The 24,353-nt window shown below is 41.9% G+C and overlaps 1 protein-coding gene across 20 annotated transcripts in view; it reads right to left on the bottom strand.

The window, feature by feature from the left end:
• SLC24A2 (solute carrier family 24 member 2) overlaps positions 1-24,353 on the bottom strand; it is a 235,309-nt gene that overhangs the window by 140,893 nt on the left and 70,063 nt on the right. For 11 of the 20 annotated variants that reach the window (XM_080670157.1, XM_080670171.1, XM_080670173.1 and 8 more), the window contains one exon: positions 8,741-8,854. The exons of the other annotated variants lie outside the window; for them this stretch is intronic. In XM_080670157.1, coding sequence (XP_080526283.1) covers positions 8,741-8,854 — 114 coding nt within the window. The remainder of the gene's footprint in view (positions 1-8,740; positions 8,855-24,353) is intronic. 20 annotated transcript variants of the gene reach the window in all.

Below are 24,353 nucleotides of genomic sequence, written 5' to 3'. Positions count from 1 at the left end.
TGCTCTTTTTACAGATGGTGGAGGAAAGCACAACACACAGCCAGGCATCTCTTCTCTCTCCATTCCCCCACCAGGATAATCTGCCTCCTCCCTACCTTGTCAAACATAAAGGGTAGTAACAGGAGATGCATCCTGACCCAGCAACAGAATAGACTCCCAGGGACACAGGGCTGGCTCAGAACAGCAGGGAAGGCTTTGGGTCTACATTGCACAGGCAGCCAGGCTGTCAGAGGGCAGGGGTCAACTCCAGCTTTTGAGTGCAAAACACAGCTTTCCTATGCCCCTCCTGCTTTTCCATTGAAACTCTTGTCTTCTCTCTTATTAAGCATTTCTGCCGCCCTCTGTCCTGGAGTCTGCCTAGACTTCACCCAGTTGCACATACTAGTACATGTCTGGCAGGCTGGTCGGTGCTGTCACAGGGAATCCCAGGGCTGCTGAGACCAGCCTCAAGACACTAAAGCTGCTGGCAACACACCTGGCAGTGGGCAGAGCGCTGGAGTGTGGATCTGGATTTGCAAACAGGGACAGATTTCCCCTCCAATCTATTGTCTCTCCTAATTAGCAGCTGGACAGATAAAAGCAACAGACTGTCAGGGCTGCTCTTAGAAGCATCTGCCATCCTGAGCACTGTGGCCCCTCCCCTTGAAGGCTTGTGACCTGGTAGGGAGGTTGGATGGGTTTCCTCATTTGGTTTCTCTGCAAGCTCAGCATCCCCAGGTAAACCAACCTTTTGAGTTTGCAATTTGTATTGTATGAAAGCCCAAGTTTCCTAGCATAAGGAGATTTAACATACAGAGGTCAGAATAAAAACATAAATTAGGGACACTTATTTGCTTTGTCTTACAACGGATCTGATGTGGGGGTTCTTTAAATGGCATGTTTCCTTGGCACCCTTAGAGATTAGCTTACAGGTAACTTTTAAAGGAAGAAGTCTGGAATAAATATAGCTGCCACTTACTGAGTGGTCTCTATGAGACAGGTACTGTGATAAGTATTTTACATGTGTTGTCTCAATGATTGTTCGCACTAACCCCCCAAATTAGATATTGGTATTCCTGTTGTATAAGTGAGAAATCCAAAGTTCAAAGAAGTGCAAAGTCACAGGGCAAACCTGCTATGGTGGGCTGAATTGTGTCCCCAAAAAAGATACACTGAAGTCCTAATCCCTGGTACCTGTGAACATAACCTTATTTGGAATAGAGACTTTGCAGATGTCATTAGGTGATGATGAGGTCATTCTGGATTAGGGTGGGCCCTAAATCCAGAGACTGATGTTCTAATAATGATAGAGAGAGATTGTGATGCAGAGGACACACACACAGAAGAAGGCCAGATGGAGACAAAGGCAGGGGTTGGAGTGATGCAGCTGTAAGCCAAGGAATCCAAGGGCTGCTGACATCCATCAGAAGGTAGGAAGAGGCAAGGAAGGATTCTTCCCCAGAGCCTATGGAGGGATCATGATCCTGCTGACACCTTGATTTCAGACCTCTAGGCTCCAGAATGTGAGAGAATAAATTCTGCGGTTTTAGGCCACCCAGTTGTGGTACTGTTATGGCAGCCCTAGAAAACCAACACACCTGGGACTCAAACACCAAGTTCTCCGATTTAAAGATACACCATCCTCCTCCCAGAACATGGAGGCTGCCTGGTGTGTGGCTTTTGACACTGCAGGCTTTCCCTCTTGCTGGTATCTGACCTGCCTGTGCTTGAGGAAAGCCAGGGCGAGGCATTGGCAGGGGAATGACATAATCTATCAAAACGTGGGTAAAGGGGATTGGAGAGGCACAAGAACAGATGTAGGGATTTTGTTTAGAAGTGCTGCTATTGTCCAGGACAGTGGTTGGCAAACTGCGGCTCGCGAGCCACATGCGGCTTGCGAGCCGCGGTTTGCCGCTCTGTTGACTAATGAGTTTGCCGACCACTGGTCCAGGAGAAAGTGAGGTGGCTCGGACTCATGTGGAGGCTGTGGGGGTGAGAAGAAATCAATGACTTCCAACCCACTGGATTTGGGATTAGCACAAGGGGCTGTCATCTGTGAAGCCAGGTTTCTGGCCTGGGTGGTGTTGGTGTCATTGTGAGAAGAAGGAAAAAGTCTGCTGTGAGTTATGTAGCCTTGACAGACTCAAATTGCAATGAACTGGTTGCAGAGTTCTCTAAGGTCCTCAGGCAAAAATAGGCATGAGCCTGATACGGAAACACACCAGCTTTGAGATGCTGGGCAGACCATTTAACCTCACAGGCTTGTTTCCTCATCTGTAAAATGTGAGGATAATGATATGACTTATATGCAAACAATGGTAAGCAAATGATAAATGGTTAGTTTTTATAAAATATTTTATAATTACTAGAATGCTTTCTCCCCAGAACCCTTTAATGGTACATCTTATGAAGTCCCATTATTTCCAAATCAGGTAGAGGGAACCTTGTTTTGTTTCCTCAATTAAATGTTAAAAAAAAAAAATGTGAGGAAACTGCAGTCTATAGCGGTTAAGGACCAGTGTAGGTCCAAGTCTCAAAACAAGTGGTTTTTTAGCTGCGTTCATGCAACTATACAGGATACATCATTTTTAGTGCAGAGATTTAAAATTTTTGATTAAAAAGGGAATGTAAATGAATTAAAGCCCAGCAGTGTAGAGAGTATATATTTATTTCCAGCAATTCATGGGAACAGCATGTACCAGTAATAAAATAAGCACTTTCTCTTCCCTAACAGATTTTTTTCCCTTCTAAAGGGCAAAGGAAACCATTCAGTTTTGTTCAATGCAGGACATCTCGTCCTTTCCCCCGAGGTTACATCATGTGGGCCCTTTCATGGTTTCAGAGAGTGAACGGCTCCTAAGTGGGGCTCTGTTCTTTGTCCAGGACACTTTATCTATCAGGGAGTACAGTGTGTCTGTCCACCACGACAGGTGCTATTTATGTGCACATTCTCAGAGCTACTCAAACAATAACTTCATTCTTTTCTTAGAATATATAAAATAAAACACTTCATACAAATTAATAAAGATCAGGTGCTTTTACACTTGTAGAATTGGGATCTGTTCTTTCAGCTGAGATACTAATAAATCTAGATGCCTTTACTAGTGAGAAGTAACTCAATTTCCCTGCTATTTAAAAACAACCTAAATTAGTTATCATATAAAAAGAGTAACTAAAATCTTTTTTAAAAAATGTATTTTTATTGATTTCAGAGAGGAAGGGAGAGGGAGAGAGAGATGGAAACATCAATGATGAAAGAGAATCATTGATTGGCTGCCTCCTGCTCGCCCCCTACTGGGGATCAAGCCCGCAACCCGGGAATGTGCCCTTGACCCTTTGATCTACAGGCTGACACTCTATCCATTGAGCCAAACCAGCTAGGGCAAGAAACTAAAATCTTAAGAATCATAATGAAAGGAAGAAACTGCTAAGAACAAAAATAAGGACAGAGATCTTGCAAAAGCCATTCCTTATCCAATCTGTTTACTACCCTCTGTATTTTCCCCAAGTGTCTCAAAAGTATTCAAACTGAATACTGAAATGCATTGTGATTTATCCTTTCTACTCCTCCACCCAGACCCATTCTTTCCCCCATATTTCCTTTCTTGGTTGATTATTCCAGCATCCAGCAGAGGCCTGGAGTCATGCTGAGAGCCTCATGCTCACTGCCCAGGTCTGAAGAGGCACCGAATTCTGGCGATTCCATCTCCCAGATCATTGCTTCACCTGTTTCCTTCTCCCCATCCCCAAGTTTACCTCTTGGACCAAGTATTTTTGAACTTCCATAATAGCCTTATCTATAAAATAGAAATAAAAATACCTTCCTCATAGGAAGCCTGAGATATGTTTGCAAGGTGCCTAGCCCATTGGTGACATGGCATCTATACTAATAAGAGAGAAATATGGCAATTGACCATCACTCCATGATGCCCACAGCCAATCAGGAGGGAGTATGCAAATTAGCAGGACAAAGATGGCAGCGGCCACGGAGCTTGCTGGAGTGGGCAGGAGGCTTGGGTTGCCCCCGGCGATGGAGAAAACCAAGCTTCATGGCCGCCTGGGCCGGCTGCTGAAGGAGGGGCCTGTGGGCAGTGGCCACGAAGCCGGCCTGAGTGCACAGGAGGCTTGGGTTGCCCGGGCCTGCTGCCAAAGGAGGGGCCTGCAATCGGCCCTCAGTCCCTCACCCAGGTTGGCCATGCCCCCATGGGGTGAGGGTCCCTGCTGGGGGGCGTGGCCAGCCTGCAAACAGCCATCAGCCCCACCCCAATGGGGGCATGGCCGGCCTGCAAAGCACCACAGGCCCCTCGCCCAGGCCACCCCACCCCCCAAGGGAACCCCCACCCTGATCCGGGACACCCTTCAGGGAAAACCAGCCGGCCCCAACCTGTGCACCAGGCCTCTATCTATACTAATAAAAGGGTAATATGCTAATTAGACTGGGAGACCTTCCAGGAGACCTTCCGGATGTTCTTCTGGACAAAGCCATGGTGGCGGGACTGAGGTAGAGGTGGTTAGGGGCCAAGAGGGGAGGGCAGTTGTGGGTGATCAGGCCAGGATGGGACGGCAGTTGGGGGCGATCAGGCTGGTGGGGGGGGGCAGTTAGGGGTGAGCAGGACAGCAGGCAGAGTGGTTAGGGGTGCAGGCAGGTGAGCGGTTAGGAGCCAGCAGTCCCAGATTGCGAGAGGGATGTCCAAGGGGTCCCAGATTGGAGAGGGTGCAGGCCGGGCTGAGGGGCACCCCCCCATGCACAAATTTTGTGCACCAGGCCACTAGTGTAATAATAAATGGTGTCATTCTTATTACCACAGGTTCCTGCAAATGTGAGACCCTCCAGATCTATAATGGTCATCCATCCCCCACCTTTCCTCTCTGATCTCATCTGTCCTTCCTCATGTTTCTCCCACTACACTTCAGGGTCTTGATCCGGATCTTCCTCTCTAGAATGCTTTTTACCCCAGATAGCCAATGGATCTCAGTACCTGTTCTGTGCTGAGATACTGTGCATCTATAGCCCTCTCATCTGCTAGCATACTATCTAATTTACTCATTTTATATTGTTTACTTTCTGAGCTCCTCCTCTAGAAGGTAATCTCAAGAGGGCAGCAATTATTATTGTTTGATCCAGGTGGAGTCTGGGACATAGTGCAGAAAACCATCCGTGGTCCAGAGGAGAAACTGGGTCTCACTGGGATTTTGGTGTCTCCATTTTTCATTTGTCCCTGGTTCATATTGCTTAGCTAATAAAAGTTTTGGAGGCAAGACACTCTCTATGTAGCACAACCATTAAAAAAAGGGGGTGGGCAATAATTGAGCCCCCTAATATAACAATAGCACGTTTGGCTAATATCTTTGTTCTCAGTTAGCACAAACATCACAAAAACATATTGGTGATCTACAGATTATTGAGTGGGGAGATCACTTAGTTGTATTCTCCAGAGACTCATTCAGTCAACCTTCTACTGGGAAATAGTACATTATGCTTGCAGAATATTTCAGAGGGAATGACAAATATTAGTTTGCCAAAACAACTTCTTCATGCAACAGAAATAGGCCCTGATTGATGGGTTCTGCTAGGGTGATTTATCACCATTTCTCTTGCCCAATCCACCAGCTTTATTGTACTGTTGACATTTCTCATGCAGTTCTCTCTGGCACACACTAATTGGAATTGGGACCTTAGAAAGGGCCTCTAAAGCTCATTATCCTGCATCATGGATGTGCTTTATGTGAGGTGAGATTCTAATTTTAACAATGCTGACTTGCAGTGATAAATATTTATCCTGAAATGTTTGCTGGGCCCAGAGTAAGCTTCTCAGTGTCTAAAGCAGCACTCATGAAGTGTCATTCAGCGTTCTTCTCCGTACTGGTAGCAGACAGCTGCACAAAAAATTTAGGTAGCCCAGTGCAAACACCTGGGCCATTCTGTAAACCCAAATGCGACAGAATGGATTAAATTAAATTGGGAATGAAGACTAGAAGGAAGAAAGATACCAGTTTCCTCTAATAGCAAACCTCTCTTTATAGCTGTTATCCTTCCTATAAGTTTTAACTAAAATGCCAAAGGGAAATACATTTTAATACCACATCCCACAAGTGGAACAGCTTCCCCTGTGGACAGGCCTACTTCCATGTCACACCGGCATATTACCTGGTGTGGCACAGCCGCAGCGCAGGGAGCAGGACACACACAGCAGACGTACACACAAACGCACTGTAAGAATGAGCCTGGCATCGTTAAATGGGATCAAAGAGATTCATTTAGTTGATCTTAAAATATGTAACTGTTTAAACGAATTTGTACTTATTCTAAGCAAGTGGTGGAAGATACGAAAGGTTTTTGAAAATAGGGACAAAAGGGAAACCCCCAAAAAAGTAATGGCTTACATCCATTTTCCATTCTTACTACTTTATATCTGTATTGATTGGCTGTACTGTCTTGGAGTGAGATGGATTAAAAAACAAACCTGAACCAAACCGAAAACAGCTGTTTCTAAAAAAAAAAAAATGTAGATGAGCTAAGGTGGCAGTAAAGCAAGGAGCCCACAATGAATATTTAGCTTCACCACCCTCTTTTTTAGTGTAAGGTTGATATAAAATTCTAGTGCAGTGCATTTGCCACAGGGAGGAGAGTAAATCACTTTAAAGAACAATAAATTAACTACTGAGTGTCTACTGTATGCCAGACACCATAGTAAGCACTGCGGTGAAAACACTGAGAGAGAGGAGTTTACAGGTTAGTGGGAAAGATGGATGGACATGAACCATTACAAAACTGGAGAGTGAGAAACACAGGTGTCCATTCATAGAGTGTGACTGGAGCAAAGGTCGAGGAGTGATTGCCTCGGCTCCTGAAATTGAGAGGGTTCCAGGAAGATGGCATGAATGTTGAGCTGTATTTTGAAGGGTGCAGAGGAGCTGAGCTCACTGTTCTTTTGGAAATGGAAGGGTGATGGCCATTTGGTCTGGTCACATACAGCCATTCTGATCAAGTTACCTGCATTACACATTCAGCAGCCAGGGTCCTGCCTGTAAATTGTACTCTGAATGTTTTGCTAAATCTGCAAGAAATGCTTTTTATTTTTTCATGAAAGATGTGGCCAACCAAAGTTCATTAATTAAAGAATGCTTAGTTCATTTTCCCACTTTTATTAATTGGAGGCTTCCAATTAGAGCCTCTGAGTAGCAAGGACCACAACCTAGGGTGATGGAAATGTAGCTGAGAGCAAACAGAACTGGAATTTATACAGACAGGGAAGCTGTCCTGAGGTTACATGGGAACATTTAGGGACATTTGCAGGGAGCAGACTTAAGAAAGCTGTTTACGATCTGATGCCCAAGACACCAGGGCAATATGGGCTCCTCACACCTATGTGTTCTCTCCTGCTTCCTGGCTACTCACCATCTCCCCTTGGAGGGTAGTCCTTAGGATTCTTTGGTTACAAAGAAAAGAAACTTTCTGGCTAATGTGAAGATGGAAATTCATTGGAAAGAAATGGAGGAACTCACTGGATTAAGAGAAAATCAAGACTCATGTTTAGAAACAATAGGCATTGGTTCTTTTGGGGTTCCGGGAAGCAGAAACTGATGGGCAGTCACCCTGTGGGGCCAAATCAGATTCAAGGATTTTTCCTTCAGTTTCTGTGTCATTTACTCAAGTTTCCAAAGCCGAGGAGAGAGACTGAATCAACTGGGTGGTTTGTACTAAAAGAAACGGAGATCTGCCCCATGGAAATCAGGATGCTGCATCAAAGGGAAGAGGAACTGCCAAAACTGGTTTGGCTCAGTGGATAGAGCCTCGGCCTGCGGACTGAAGGGTCCCGGGTTCGATTCCGGTCAAGGGCATGTACTTTGGTTGCGGGCACATCCCCAGTGGGAGGTGTGCAGGAGGCAGCTGATCGATGTTTCTGGCTCTCTATCCTTCTCCCTTCCTCTCTGTAAAATATCAATAAAATGTATTTAAAAAAAAAGGGAAGAGGAACCCCTCCCCAGTGGGGTCTCCCTCTGGAACCAGGGTGACATCCTTCGAGCAAACCTCCATTCGGGAAGTCCTGATGATGCCTTTTGGCCAAGATGATCAAAACCAGTTTCTGTGATGATCAGGGAGAGATGGTCCACATTTCCTCATACAGTGAGTACAAGTAGCCGGGGGAAGCAGCACTTTACAGACCCATACTGTTACTGAGCACATCAGCACTAAAAAACCAAGGAAGATGAAACCCTGGGTCGATCTGACAGGTGGAGGTGACAATAGACCTTTGGGCTCCAGGGTGCTGATTTGTTGAACACGGGTCCTCCCATTAGGGAAGCCAAATGGTTAGGGGAGCAGGTAATAAGAAACCTGTAAAAAATCCATCCCTGAAGACAACAAGATGACAGCATTGCAGAGTTGAGTTCTACCCTAGTTCCACATGGACTCTGTCATGGTAGTCTGGGTGGTTTAACCAGCTCACTGTGCTTTGAGTGTGGGATGAGTAAAATGGGATGGTACTTCCCATCTGTACATAGATTTTACTTAGATTTTATAAGCCATTATGAAACTGTAGGGATTCATGTGGAAGGTGAAATCCATTAGGGTAGCCATATCAGGCAATGGCTTCTGACTTCCTCACCTTGGTCACACATTCTTCATTCTGAAACAATTGGTCCAACGTGGCCCAGGCCATGTTTCTCAACTTACCTTGGAGCTTCCAAGGGTTTTTATCGCCTGGCTCACTTCCTGTTTGGGGTTCCCTTGGCCTTTTCACGTGACTTGAAGACTTACCGTATTCTCTGGCTTTGACTGTTGCTCTCTTCTTTGAGTCTGACTCAGGTCCCCACCAGTTGCTACTTTCAGCTGTCTTGCTGAACACCCCAGTTCCAGGACTGTTTTGGAGCCCTGTAATTTGAGTGACAAATGCTCGAGTCAGGAGCCCTGGCCTTGAGAGGACCTGAAAAATGATGAAAAAAGCCCGAGCAACTTAAATGTGAGCCCCGGCAGTGCAGTGGGGAGTCGTCTCTATGCCCCCACGTATGTCTTCATCTATGCACAACCACTCAGTAGTTTCCAATCATTCTTTCTCCTTTTTTCTATTTCATTAAACTGCCATGCAATATTTTTGTGCATTTTTAAAAAGCTCTGTAAAGACGGTTTTCAGTGATGGGTCAAATGATGTCTATAAATAACTTGCAGATCAATTTGTTCAGCTTGTAGAAATCTTAATGAAGAAAGGTGCTGTTTAATGTGCAAAATAAAAAATTCCATTTTAGTCTAGAGTATGAAACTAATACTCTATGAAAACAGCCTTGAATTTAGAGTGGGGAAAACCCAGGTGTGATCACCCTGGCTTTCTGGTTTACCACCAATGTGGCTTCAGGCACTGTCATATAACTGCTCTAGGACCTCAGTCTCTTTTACTGTATAATGAGGGAATCATGTCCCTCTTTTGTTGTATTGTGGCAGAACCAAAATGAGGAAACATACAAAAATGTTGCTGATTAAGATGCTGGGTCCCTAAGGCAGGCCGATGCATTTCTGTTAAATCTGAACTTGAAAGATAATCTAAAAGTGATTGCAAATAGAATGGGAGGGAGGGGAGAGAAAAAGGGAGGAGAGTTAAGGAAAGAAAGAAGGAAGGAGGGGAGGGAGGGAGGGAGGGAGGAGAAAGAGTGCCTTAGAAATCATATTTTTAAAACTCAAATTCTTCCTTTTCCTAATACTGTTTTCTGTATATGAGAAGCATCTGAAAAACAAAACTGAGTTTTTAGGAGGAACAGAAAAGACAACTTTAGTGCTTATCTGTCTCTCAATGTACTGTTCTATTTTTGGCCTCTAAATGTACTTCATTGGGAGAACACCATGTTTTTAAACCTCTTCATATTGTAGATATAAAAAAGGTAAGAGTTAAGGTATTTAAAGGCAATGCTTTCATCTATTGATTACCTGTTCTTAGTTTTGGATAGGGCCACCAATTACTAGAAAGGAAATAATCACATTTGTAGTAAAATTGATTAATAAAAAATGAATAAGCTAATAAATAGTTATGGTTCACTTACTATGGGTCAGATCCTGTGCCACAGGGTTTAATTCAAACATAGACAGATGCATGGATAGATACACAGATGCTTACAATGAGAGATCAACACTTTCATGAATGTCACCTCACTTAGTTTCATATATGCCCTAAAAGTTGATGGTATCTCCTTTTTATACACAGAGACATACAGTGTAAGAGCGTATGTGGTTAAGTGACCAGGCTAAAAGTCAAATGGCTGACAAGTATGTATTTTTCAGATCTGATAACTGATGGGTAGAGCTTGAAAAATGAGAGGATTTGGTAATTGTAAAGTTTAGTCACTAATCAACCTTCATTCATTTAACCATGTTTCATTGAGCACCTTCTATGTGCTGGGCATTGTGCTAGGTACTTGGGAGACTACATGAAGAATACAAAGTTCTACTTCATATAGCTTATAGCCTAGTGGAGGCAAGAGACAATAAATATAGCAAGTATGATAGTGACATAGAATGGCAAGTGCTAAGAAGAAAAATAAAGCAGGTTGAGGCAATAGAATAATTAGAAGGACGAGAAGCAATTACTCCATTGAAGTCACAAAATCCATAAAGCATCTTTTTCCTTACAATTCAGAAAGGAAACCATGTCTTATTTTTTTACTACTGGCATATTTTAACTATAAAGAAACTAAACCATGTAATTAAGAGAATAAAAAAGAAGCCCTCACCAGTGTGGCTCAGTTGGACTACCTATATTATTACTAACCTAATATTTTTAAAAAGTGGATTCACTTTTCCCTCACTTAAATACCTCATTGATGGTTCTAGGTAATAAATTTAAAGAAATCATGGGTTTAGTATACAAGTTATATACTTTTAATAGTATATGTCAAAGTCAGCATATAATCATTAAAAATGTTTGCTGTACCACCTAAAATCTTTTCAAATGCCACAGTAGTATTTATGCCACTCACTGCAAAATACCAGGATACAGAACAACTACTGGACTTCAAGTCAGAAATCCCACATGTGAGGATACAAGTTCCTCCCCTGAGAATTACCCAGGGAGCCCGCGCTTAGGGCTGTTTCCACGCCCCCTCCTGTGTCCCTCCCCACTGCTCAGACCAAAGTCTTAGCTTGACACTCCGAGGGACAGTGGGTTTGCAGGCAAGTACTGGAATTAGGAAGCTGAGTAAAACAGTCAACTGTGGGCCTGTTGCAAGAGGTACATGCACTAGAAAGGAATGAAAAATGACCAAGGAGTTCACTGCATTTTTCCCATCTCTAAAAGCAGTGGCTACCTGAGGACAAACTTAGGTAGTAAATGAATGGTAATTATGTACACATAATTAAAAGTATAATTTTAAAATTCTTTCCAGGCTTCATGAAAAATTCTATTAATCAGAAACAAGCCACTTAGCTCTAAAATATCGTAGAAGAGTTGAAACCTGAACCTTGAAAATAGACTTTCAAAGGCAGATTTCAAGAATGTTTTTTTCCCATCTGAACTTGACAGACACTAACAATGGTCTGACTAGATTTTCTTTGAGTCATGCTTGAAAAAGTCGGACTGTAATTTAGATACTATTTGATGGTAAGCTGCAATACTGCATGAGGACACTGAAGCCACCTTATTGACTTTTCTTTTTTATTCTTAATCCTCATCAAGGATATGTTTTGATTGCTTTTTAGAGAGAGGAAGGGAGAGGGAAAGAGAAACATCAATGTGAGAGAGAAACATCAATCAGTTGCCTCCCATTCCCTCCCCGAGCCAGGGATAAAACCTAAAATGTCAAAAGTTTTATAATAGGTCCCAATAAATGATATGCCATGTCCAGCTATTTTATACTAAATGCTGTGTAGGCTACATACTGGGGAAAATTATAAATTGCTAAAGATGAGAAAATGAGTGTATTTTGGGCATTTTGCAGTTGTAGTCCAAAATAGAAATGCTAAGAAATTTAAAAACATGTTTATCAATGTTTTAAGGTCTCATCAATGAATTAAGTCCCTCAGATAGGTGGCTGTATCAAAGGCTTTTAAAATTGTAATAACTTCTGCAATTATATAACAAATGTCTTATTTCTTTGGCACTAATTTCTTCTAACTAGACAAATCAGTTTGGAATTGAGAAAAGCATGAGAAGTCTGTCATTTTAATTGCATAAGTAAATGATACACGAAAAGTTATGAGTGGATTTGTTAAATTTCCTTAAATTTTAGAAATACTATATATTTAGAAATATTGTATACCAAGTAGTAAAACTTTAAAAATATGCATGTTTAGTAAGTTGAAATAAACATGTTCATTTTTTTAGGGGAAAAAAGGTCTTCAAAGAACACAATTTATGCTTTTCAGTTTTCATTGGCTTCGTAAGTACTCACTACATTGTGAAGTATAAAAATATCAAATCCCTATATTGTATACCTGAAACTAATATAATAAAATATTGTACACCAACTATACTTAAATTTAAAAATAAATTAGCTTTGGAAGTGGAAACAATAACTCCATTCTTTTGATATGGTTACAAAGTTCATCTAAAAAATGAATTTGTAATCTAATCACGGTTTCATACTTGGTGTACTTCTTCTAAAAGTGAAAACTCTATCCTTCTTGATAAATAAACACAAAGGCCATGACCAATAATACAACAAAGCAAAGCATAGAGGAAAAAAAAAGTTTTAATATGGAAAATTTTTATCAAATTAAATTTAACTGGCTAGTTGTTTAAATTTATTCTAGCAAGTGCGTCTAAGGCGAGGATGCTAACTCAGATATGTTTGCAAAAATAAAACAGTAACCAAGAAGAGGACCTCTCAGGTGATTTCCTCCAGCTCTAATTTTCCATTCACCCATCCCTTGATCATTAATGATTTCCTTCCTTCCTTCATTCCTCATAGATAGTTCCTATGGGCCATGCGCTCTGCTAGACTCTGAGAATAGGCAGAGGAACAAAATGAAATGGGCTCCAACCACAGTCCATCAGCACGGAAAGTGGGAAGGAACTATACGCTTGAGTCTCTAATACACATGGAATTGGCCAGCTTCTGTGGAGCAGTAAAGGAGTCCGCCTGGGTGACATGCACTCACGCACATAGAGACCTTTTGTATGGAAGCTGCAGCCTTTCTCTAGCACTTAATTCATTCAGCATATGACAGCACGTTTCCATTCATTTATAGTTGAAGACATGGAAGCACAGAGAGGTGACTTGTTGAAAGTCACAGAGCAAGTTAGAAATCTTAAAATGGAACCTGTTCTATTGCAATGGTTTTTAAGCTAATGCACTGAGAATCTGCCAGGTATTTGGCTCAGAGCCTGGAACTGGGAATAAAAAAGATGAATAACACTCCATTCCTGTCTGGAGGTGCTGACACTCTCATGCTGGCAGTGGCTTGATGGAGGAGTTTGGGGAATTATTTTAATATTTGATCATCTTTTACCTCCTGCCGGGTCTCTGAGGACTGTGGCAGAACAGAAACAAACCTGGTACTGTGTGTGGATCAGAACATCTGATCAAGTACACAGGGGGAAGCAAGTTCAACTTGGCTGCCATCTGTAAAACGCAAACTAAAAGACATTTTTTGCAGCTATCAATCTTGCAAAAGTTTTAAAATAACAACACTCCAGGTGGAGAAATTGGCCCTTTCATGTACTGCTTTTGGATATGTAAATTTTATGTTTAGATTCCCAAATTGCAGCATGATGTGTAATAGTTTACAACCAGAAATGATATCTATGTTCAACAGTAAGTGAATGTATAACTAAATTAAGGTTATGTTCATGCAATATTAGGTTATATGAGGCAGTTTTTAAAGATTACTTAATGACCTGGGGAACTACTCATCATCAAATGCTAATGAGAAAATAGGATATTAAACTATAGCCAATACGATCATACTTTTTTAAAAATATAATCCTATCTAATAAAAGAGAAACATGCAAATTGACCGTACCTCCACTATGCCCACAAGCCACGCCCATCAGCCAATTAGGAGTGAGTATGCAAATTAACCCAACCAAGATGGCGGTTAATTTGCTATCAAGGTGCAGAGTGAAGACTGAAGACAGTGTAGAAGGAAGCCAAGCGCTGCAGAAGGGAGCAAAGCTGCGGAAAAGCAAGCGGGGAGGCGGTGAAGGGAGGGAAGCAGGTGGGGCGGGAAGCAGGCGGGGCTGCGGAGAAGGCCACAGGAAGCCCTATTCTTGCAGGAATCTTCCTGCAACGGGCCTCTAGTATACATATATCTCTATTACATGCATCAAAATAATACCTGTCATTATTCTGGGGGAGGTGATATTACAGGTGATTTTTATTTTCTTCTTTTCTGTGTTGTCCAAATGTTCATTAAGCTGATTCCATTACTTTAATAATTAAGGAAAAACACAATGTCTTAATTTTTTTCTGATGAGATTGAGTGTCTGAAATGAATTGCCTGCTACCAACTGGTTTCAGGCTCCATGACTCAGCCTCTTCTGTTCTGGACACAACAGACTAGAAAGGCCATGAGACCGGAGCCTCATGATTCAGACCTGCTTCACTGCTTACTGGCTAAATCTCTTTAGGACAAACAGGTCTGAGCCTTCGCAATTTTACCCATAAAATATGCCTCACAGATGAAGTTTAGAGAGGGTATAAGAAAAATGCTTTGAACGTTATATGTAAGTTATGTCTTATCTTATGTAAGACATAACTTACATATAAATGTAAGTTATGTCTTACATAAGATAAATAAGATAGAATACAGATGCTAGAATCAGATTGAGGCTCAAATCCCAAATGAATACTTCTTAACTTTATCATATCAATCAAATTATGTAACCTCTTTGAACCCCAGCCTCATTGATTACAAAGTGCAGATACTAACACCTTCTTCAGAGCATCAGTGGGAACCAAGCACCTGCGCAGTGCTCAGTGTAGGTTAGTTTCCTTCCTTTCTTAGGCTCTGCCCTGCCCTTACTATGAAACAAGGATAAAAATACTCCAGCAGCAGCACTTCCTGTTCTCAGTTAAAAGCCCATTTATTTTTGATATGTTTAAGATGTATGAACTCTTTTTTTTGCATTTCTCTACCCTTTATGGTTTGGACCCATAGCTAGCACAAAGCATAACTTGGGAAAATCAGTGTGAGGATTGTGGACAAATTTTAAGGGAATCATTTGATACCACAGTCTGCCATACAAAAACTCAGAAGCTTTCGCACTTCCCACTAGGGCAGGCGGAGCAGGAAGTGAGGACACATCTTTGCTTTGGTGCCCTGAAGTTATTTCCGCTATTAGGTCTCCTTAGATTCTGGGTTCATCTAAATATATGTGTGACATTCCGCAAATGTACAGAACTCAGAGTTTCTCAGGCTCCTGTCAATTGACAATCTCACATCTTAAATGTTTCCTTTAATTAACCTTCTCCATTTTCAAATCAATTTTCTCACTTCCTCATGGTGTTGCTGCTATTCTAAGAAATGCAGACCTCAGGGATCTATATTTCAAGGATCCAAAGATTCATATGCCAAGCCTGGAACTCTGTAAACAAATAGATACCTAAGCACATCTGCTATCCCTCCTGCAGGCCCACATTTAAAAGTTTAAGGATCAACATTAAAGTATCAGGGGATCCAGCCTTAAGTTTTATTATTTGACCTCTGGGTTCCCTTTTGTAAAGGTCTTTCCTTATGGAAGCATTGAAGATGTTTGAGAAAGGGAGCAACTCACTTCAGGCTCTCCCTGTTCTGGGAAGATTAATCTGTAAGGTGCTGGGAGGTTGATTGGCAGGGTTGGTCCAAAGGGGAGGTGATAATGGAGGCAGATCAGACAGGAAGAGCAGATGAAGGGCACATTGTGGCAGGTTCTGTTGGTGCCCTGTCCATTTCCCTCAAGTCTTAGTTCTGGCTGACTTCTGACTGCTAGTGTCTACCTCCCTTCATCTGACAGCTGAAGAACTGACAGCCCACACCCAGCAGCCCTCAGCCAATGACTCATAGGAGTCAATACATAAACACCCCAGCTCACTTGCCCTTTGGGTGGAGGAACTCTGAGGTGTGCTTTATTCATTTCCTAATGCTGCTATAAAAAAAGCTTAAAGGCTTAAAGCACATAAATTTATCTAACAGTTCCGAAAGTCAGGACTCCAAAATGGATATTATCGAGGTGTTATTAGAACCATGTTATTTCTGGAGATTCTAGGAGAGAATCTATTTCCTTGCCTTCCCATCTTCTAGATGCTGCTCCCACTCTTGGCTCTTGGTTCCTTCCTCCATCTTCAAAGTCAGCAGTTTAACACCTTCAGATCTCTCTCTGACTCTGACCCTGCTGCCTCCCTCTGGAGATTACTTTGGGTCCCTTGGATAATCCAGGATGTCTTCCCAACTCAAGACCCTTAATGTAGTCATATCTGTAAAGTCACCACATTTACCAACACATTCACAGGTTGTGTGGATTAGGACATGGCTATTTTGGGGGGAGGGGTTGCCATTATTCAGGCTACCACATGTGTGTTTTACACCATCTCCTAGAGTTCTAAGAAATGAGTTCTAGGCCACTAGGGGAGGATGACAGCCATGGAGAGTCAGAAGGGGATCTGAGTTTGAGGAGGTGATACTGAGTTCTGTTTTAGTAGAGGTGACATTAGGACAACAAAGTGACAATGTTAGTAAAGGAGTAGAATGTCTCCTATGAGACAAAAGCTTTGAGACAACAGGGAAAAGGTTGTGCATAGAACTTTTTTGATAATAACAATCTGTCAATGAAAGAAACAAGAGATCCAAAGGGCATTTGCCATTATTTGAGGTAAGAGAATAACTTCCACTCTAGAGGAGGACTGTAAATCCCAGAAGGGCCTGAAATGTCTAAACATGAGCTCACACTTTCCCTTTCAGAAATGTTTTTCACCTTGTAGTACTTCTATACCACAGGGAGGCACTATTCTAAACACATTCTTTAAAAACAAGCACACGAAATTCTTGTTGTAAGTATACTAGAGGCCTGGTGCATGAAATTCATGCACTTGGGGGGTGGGCGGGAGGGTGTCCCTCAGCCCAGCCTGCACCCTTTCCAATGTGGGACCCCTTGGGGGATGTCTGACTGCCGATTTAGGTCCGATCCCACAGTCGGACATCCCTCTCACAATCCGGGACTGCTGGCTCCCACCTGCTATCCTGCCTTCCTGCCTGATTGCCCCCAACCACTTCTGCCTGCCAGCCTGATCACCCCCTAACCACTCCCCTGCCAGCCTGATCGACGCCTAACTGCTCCCCTGTCAGTCCGATTGCCCCCAACTGCTCTCCCTGCCAGCCTGATCGCCCCCAACTGCCCTCCCTGCTGGCCCGGTTGCCCCTAACTGCCCTCCCCTGGTCACCCCCAACTTCCCTCCCCTGCCGACTTGGTTGCCCCTAACTGCCCTCCCCTGCAGGCCTGGTTCCCCCCTCAACTTCCCTCCCTTGCCGGCCTGGTCACCCCAACTGCCCTCCCCTGCTGGCCTAGTCACCCCTAACTACCCTCCTCTGTTGGTCTGATTGCCCACAATTGCCCTCCCCTGCCAGCCATCTTGTGGCAGCCATTTGTGACTGCATGGGGGCTGCCATCTTATGCGAGGGTGTGATGGTCAATTTGCATATTACCTCTTTATTATATAGGATAAGGCTTGTTATTCTTCCCATTTTATAACTGGACCAAAGATCAGAGACATTAAATAACTACCAAAGATCCTATGGATAATGGTAGAATCAGGATTTGGAACTAAACTGGTTCAACTCCAGGGCCTTAGATTTTAATCACCTCATTTTCCTGCTTTGGTTTTGATTATAAAGAGAAGAGGAATTCAAGAAGTGGTTTACAAAGGAATGGGTACCCAGCTGCTAGCAACAGCAGCAAGCCACCACCTGAAGCGTTAAGGGAGAAATGATGTTACAAGAGTCTAATAGGAGCTGAAGCCATTCAAGAGGGGCTGCTCACCAGGAGCTGTAGTGATGCCCAACCTCTCTCTCCTCCCATCTGCCTGCCTTCTGTCATGGGCCCAATTCAACTGGAAGCCAGAAGGCAAAGAGCCCTGGTTACTTACCCTACAAGGTTCAACATCCTCAGGGACAGGGAAGAGCAGAAAGTGTACTGAGTGTAGGGGAGAGATGCAAATGGAGAAAAAAATACTTTAAAAGAGTGTATTCCATTCATTTTTATCAGGCTTTTAGTCCATAGCAATTGTAATAGTGATATTTAACAGGACTCAAATATGTAAATATGTTATGGCTTAAAAGGAGCCACTAAGATATTCTGTTCATTAAAAATTGAAATTTTTTTTTAAAAAAGAGAGAAGTGAATTGGTCAGCATCCTTCTAATCAAAGACTCATTCCTCTTTGCTCTCTTGAAACCAAACACATCAGGCCTCATCTTAATCTCATCTAACTTAATTAAATGCCACTATTTAATTTAATCTCACCTAATTTAATCCAGTTATTGCACAATCCAAGTCTAGAACTGCTGAGTCAAACCATTTAATACCCAGACCAACAAGAAGATGTAGTGTCCCAGAAGCCTGTCCTGGATGGGTATCAATGACAAAATTACAAGATGTCTACAGAGTGAGCACCTTTTGTTTTTCATTTTGGCAATAAATAACCCTATGATCTTAGTCGAATCATTAAGCTCTCTGTGACTGATTATAAGTCTTTATCTACAGCAGAGGTGGGGAAACCTATTTTCTGCCAAGGGCCATTTGGATATTTATAACATCACTCACGGGCCATACAAAACTATCAACTTAAAAATTAGCCTGCTATATTTGGTCAAGCATTTAATTAACTCACCCCTAATGCCTTGGCAGGGCCAGACCCAATGATTTTGCAGGCCTTATATATGGACCATGGGCCAGACATCCCCACCCCTGATAGAGGTAGAATTAATAATACTTGCCCCCTCTTTGAGAGATGTCATAGCAGTTAATTGAAAAATTTGATGTGACTTTTTTTGTGAGTTCTAATACAATAGTAGTAATTATGTTAATTCAGAACACAGTCAACCTTTTGTTTTTCCACAAATGCAGAATTTTGTCAAATCTTTCCAAGCAAAGTATCCTCTGTACAATTGCTACTCCTCAAATACTGTGGGTTTTTTTTCAAAAACTGTTTTTGATAATAAAGAGAAAGGTCTTGTTGCCAAGTAACATAGTGTCTATTTGCACCCAGGTGTAACCGGTGTGTTGAGCCATCCCAGTTACTCTGATCAATTCCCTCACTACCATTATATCTAACTTCTTATCAGAAACAAACTCTCTTCGTTGTGCCCTTTGGATGTGTAAGCTGAAACAATGGATAGTTGTTTGTCAGGTAAACAGAACACTGACTTTTTGGTCAGTTTTAAATCACAGTTGTGTGATGTTTCTTAAGAATCTATTATGTCTAGGGCTCTGTTGGAGAACAACCCACACAATAGCTAACATAACAACAGCTCTCCATATATTGTTCTGCAGTACAAGGGGGCTTTCCATAGGTAGAAATTGCCCAACCTTCAGTCATTTTTATAACATCAGCATATTTTGCCATATTTTCATGACTTATGCTCTATTATTCACCAACCATTTGACTTTAAATTGACTTGCCTTTTTTAAAAAACTTAAATGTTACTTAAAAGGTGAGCTTCATATTACTCCTATAACTAGAGAACCAACATTGCTGGACATAAATAGAAAGAATAAATGCGATAAGAACTAACACTGTTTAATTCCTGTCAGATGCTACTGTCTGGTAAAGGTCCTTGAGCTCCAGGTATGCTCTTTCTTTTTTTTTGAATGTTAAAATTTTTTTTAAAAAATATATTTTATTGATTTTTTACAGAGAGGAAGGAAGAGTGATAGATAGTCAGAAACATCGATGAGAGAGAAACATCGATCAGCTGCCTCCTGCACACCTCCTACTGGGGATGTGCCCACAACCAAGTTACATGCCCTTGACCGGAATCGAACCTGGGACCCTTCAGTCCACAGGCTGACGCTCTATCTACTGAGCCAAACTGGTTTTGGCTGAATGTTAAAATATTTTTGTTGATTTCAGAGAGGAAGGGAGAGGGAAAGAGAGATAGAAACATCAATGATGAGAGATAATCATCGATTGGTTGCCTCTTGCACATCTCCTACTGGGGATCGAGCCTGAAACCTGGGCTTGTATCCTGATGACGAATCACACTGTGACCTCCAGGTTCATAGGTCCGTGCTCACTGAGCCATGTTGGCCAGGCAGATATGCTCTTTCTTGTGAGGGGTAGGTTGCGTGAAAGAATGTGACTTGCATTGATGAGACAGAGTTTATAGAGACAGATAATCCCTAAATTGAAACTCTTTAGTGAATTACTTAGATGTTGGGGAAGAAATTATGGTTTATAATCTTAATTTGCACAACAACCTTGTGAAGTGATTTGGTAGGTAAGCACCATAGGTATTATTCCCATTTTACAGATGACAAAACGGGCTCAGAGAGGTTACATGATTTGCTCTTTGATTACACAGATGGTAAAGGACAGAGCTGGGCCGCAAACACAGGCCTTCTCATTGCAAGTCATGTGTTCCTTCCACTACACCAAATCCCTCTCAGGTGTACACTGCCATGAGAGGGGCCGCAGAGGACCCGGGCGCAGTGCACTGAAGATCCATTCCCTCGAGCAGTGCCAGTGGTACATTTAAATGGCATCAAGAGAAAGTAAATAAGTATGCTTTGAGATATTTGGCCCAGAGGATAATGGTGAAAATACTGAGCAAATAAGCCCACTTTAAGTTGGACAGTTAGGGAAGACTTTTTGGAGTGACATTAGAACTGCATATTAAGGGTGGGCAAAATGACAGGAAGAGAAGATAGAGGGAAGGCATTTCAAATAATAAGAACAGTGTGATCACAATTACCAAAGATATCAAAGAAAGCTGTGTCCTGGTTCACTGCCGACAGAAAAATGCAGATGACAGGAAGTGCCACGCCTACATTTTAGTCTTATGTTTTCTGAGGTGGAATTCATTACTGTTTTGGATTCTTTAAAAAGGAATGATTTTCCTTAAAAGGATGTATGCTCCAGCAAACTACTTACAGGGTATTTTTTCCTAAGGAAGTAATGATGGATGTGTGCTAATATTTATTCAGATGTGCCTCCTACTTACAGGAAATTGGAAATAACACTGATGTTTGACAATATGGGGCTTAATTACATAAACTTCGGTGCATTGACCCTGGGGACACAGCAGTCTTCAGAAAGTATGTCAACCTCTGCAACTGAGATATGGTCCATCACCTTCACCTGAAATTTGTTAAAATGCGGTATCTGATTCAGTAGCTCTGGAGCCAGGTCTGAGATTCGGCATTTCTAACAAGTTCCCCAGTGATTCACAGGCATTAAAGCTGGAGAGGCACCGAGGTGGATGATTAGCGGCATGGGAAGGTATTTGTAGGCGCACTCTCCCTCTGGCAAGGGGCCCCCACCATTCCCTTTCCCCTCTTCTTCCCCACTCCTTCCCCCACACAAAAAAGAAGATATTTGCAATTAAATGGCAATTAAACAGGCTGATTTCACAAGAATTTTTTTCTGTATGATATTACATTGGTAAAGATTTAAAAATATGTATAAATTCATACATTATGAGAGAATGAGAGAGGCAGATATAGAGAGAAAGAGATAGACAGCAAGACAGTAAGACAGACAGATAACATTATATACCAAAATCCCAACCGTGGTGGAGTTAAAGGAGATTAAAACTTTCTTCTGTGTTTGCTTAACCTCTATTTTCTGCTGTGACCATGAATCTTAAAAAAAAATAAAAGCAATAAAACTATATTCTTCATTCCTTTTATGCTTTCACTGAGTTCTTTTTAGAAAAATAAACATGAGCCAACAGGCTGAATTGGAAGAAAACAACCCACAGGAATTGAATCAGTGTAATAAGGTTTCAGATGGTGGGAACACCACATTTAAAGAGCATGCATATTCAGGTGATTGGAAACGAAAATAGTTAGGATGTGAATTTGGGGTGGAGTGGAAAGAACGGAAGTGACACTGGCGAGGTCAACAGAACCCAGTCATGAATGGTCCCTGAAAGCCTTGTGTAGAGGAAGTCTAACTTACCCAAAGGGCAATGTGAATTGTCAGAGTCGGTATGGTCTGCTTGGAGTTTTAGGAAGAATGCTCTGGCCACAGCGTGGAGGAAGGCATGGAAGTAAGACAGGAGGACTGGAGACCAACTAGAGGCTGCTGCATTAACGCAGGAGAGAGGTAATCCCAGCTTGAACTAGGCCAATGTCAGTGCAAACGGATGATTGCAAATGGAGTGAGACTGGTGATAAGCTGAAAGTGGGGGATGATGGAAGAGACACTGAGAATATACATAATAAATGCTTATTTCCTTCTTGTCCTCTGCATGGAGATCTAAGGTCAGTCACTTCAGGCACAATTAACTAAGTGGCAGTGAAAAAAATATTTCTGGACACAAAATACCTGGCTCTCCTTGCAAAGCAACTGTTTCAAATGTGTATAAGAGGCTAGCAGTCCTCAAAGTGAAGTCTAGGGATCCTTGAGGGTCAGTGCATTTCCGTGCAGGGTGTTGTGAGCTCAACACTGTTTTCACAATAATACTAAGACAGTATTTGCCTTTTATGCTCTCATTCCTTCAAAGCATATTCTGGCATTTTCCAGAGACTACATGTTGATAATGATGCAATTGCTCTGATGGCTAATGTCATACGCACACGGATTTTTCTTGGGTTTTAATTTTTTCCTCACTTTTAATTCCAAATATGGTAAATAGGGAAAAATACAACCCACATAAACAAAAGCTCTTTAGGGTTCTCAATCATTTCTAAGTGTGTAAAGGCGACCTGACACCACAAAATTTGAAAGCTACTGCCCTAAGCACTTAGAGAAGATTTTAAAGGCATCCACTATCAAGATCTCAGCAAAATTATGAGTAAGAGTAAACTCTACTGACTGAGGAGCCTAATTGCTATCTGGGTTTTCATCCTTTAAACTGGAGCTATATTGCTTGTACATCTAACTAAGAAATTAAGTGTGGCCAAAGCACATAACATACAGTGTACTAAGAAGAAATACGAAATCTACATCTGCGATATGGTAGAGACTTTGTCCTTTAAACTTGTTTTTAAAGTTAGAAAACAAGAGTCGCTGAGTAATACTCAGAACTTAGAACAAGATCTCGGGTGTGTGGGCGGGAAAGCAAAGCAGAAGCTGCAGTGTGGGCAGGTGGAAAATTGCACAGTGAGGAGGAAAGATGCGAACTGGACTCAGAACCGGGAGCTCCAAAATCAAGTTTCCACCCTTGAAAGGACGTTGGGACCATTCTTTGAAATAACTGAGGAAAACGGGCTGGTTAATTAAGCATAAATCTGGCAGTCACCTGCTCATCATCTGAAGAGTCCCTTCATTTCAAAATTAAGCTTGTTCTTTAGATGGTCATTTTTGGGGGGGCTACCATTTGCATCAAAGGTTAAAAATATTTTCTCAAAATTCTCTTATATATTTTATAAAATAAAGTTTGTTTTTTACTAATTTACTTAAAAGGATCTGTCATTTTCCTGGGTAGAATAATATAGGAGAATGAGTTGAATACTAATTGAATATACACGATTTGCCAGAATCCAAGGTTCTTGTCTTGTTTTGAAATTTTCTAAATGGCCTGGAAAGCAAACACGTAAGTTTTAATGAAATAGGACTCAGAAGACAGCAGAGAAAGAGGAGAGGAAAAGCTCTGAGAAATTTATAGTAGTAACACCACTAGACATAACAGACTTGGGTTTGAGGTCCGATTTTCAACTTCTTAGTTATGGGATGATAGTACATTTAAAAATGGTCACAATTCTTTGCAGCTCCTCCCAGCAAGACTCCATTTTTCTACCCTGTGAATCAGGACTTGTGTTATGACTTCCTTTCACCGATGCAATGAATTAGAAATCATGGGGGTATCCCAAACCTGGATTTTGGCTCTTGTTCTGAGATCCTTGCCACCACTACCATGTGAACTAGTCCCGAGCAATCTTCTAGAGACGACAGACATGAAGAGTAGATAATGAGCCATCATGGCAGAGGCTGCCCTAGACTAACCACTCCCAACTAACTCAGCAGTTGACCTGGCAGTCACATGTGTTAAGCCAGCTGAAACCAGAAGAACTGCCATGGTGAGTCCAGCCCAAATTGATGACCCACAGAAATGTTATCTAAATAAATGATTTCTGTTTTGAGCTACTAAGTTTTGTGGTGTTTTCTTATGGGACAAAACCTGATACAGTTACCTGGGCATCTCAGGTGATCTTTCTTGGTTCTAGTTTCCTTATCTCTCACAAATGGAAATAATAAGTGCTCAATTCAAAGGTTCCTTATATCATTAACTACTGGCCTGGCGCCCGAAAA

The sequence above is a fragment of the Plecotus auritus genome (genome assembly GCF_963455305.1).
Source record: "Plecotus auritus genome assembly, chromosome: 5".
NCBI lineage: Eukaryota > Metazoa > Chordata > Mammalia > Chiroptera > Vespertilionidae > Plecotus > Plecotus auritus.
Note: the sequence above shows the minus strand (reverse complement) of the source record. Positions and strands in the feature narration are given on the sequence as shown.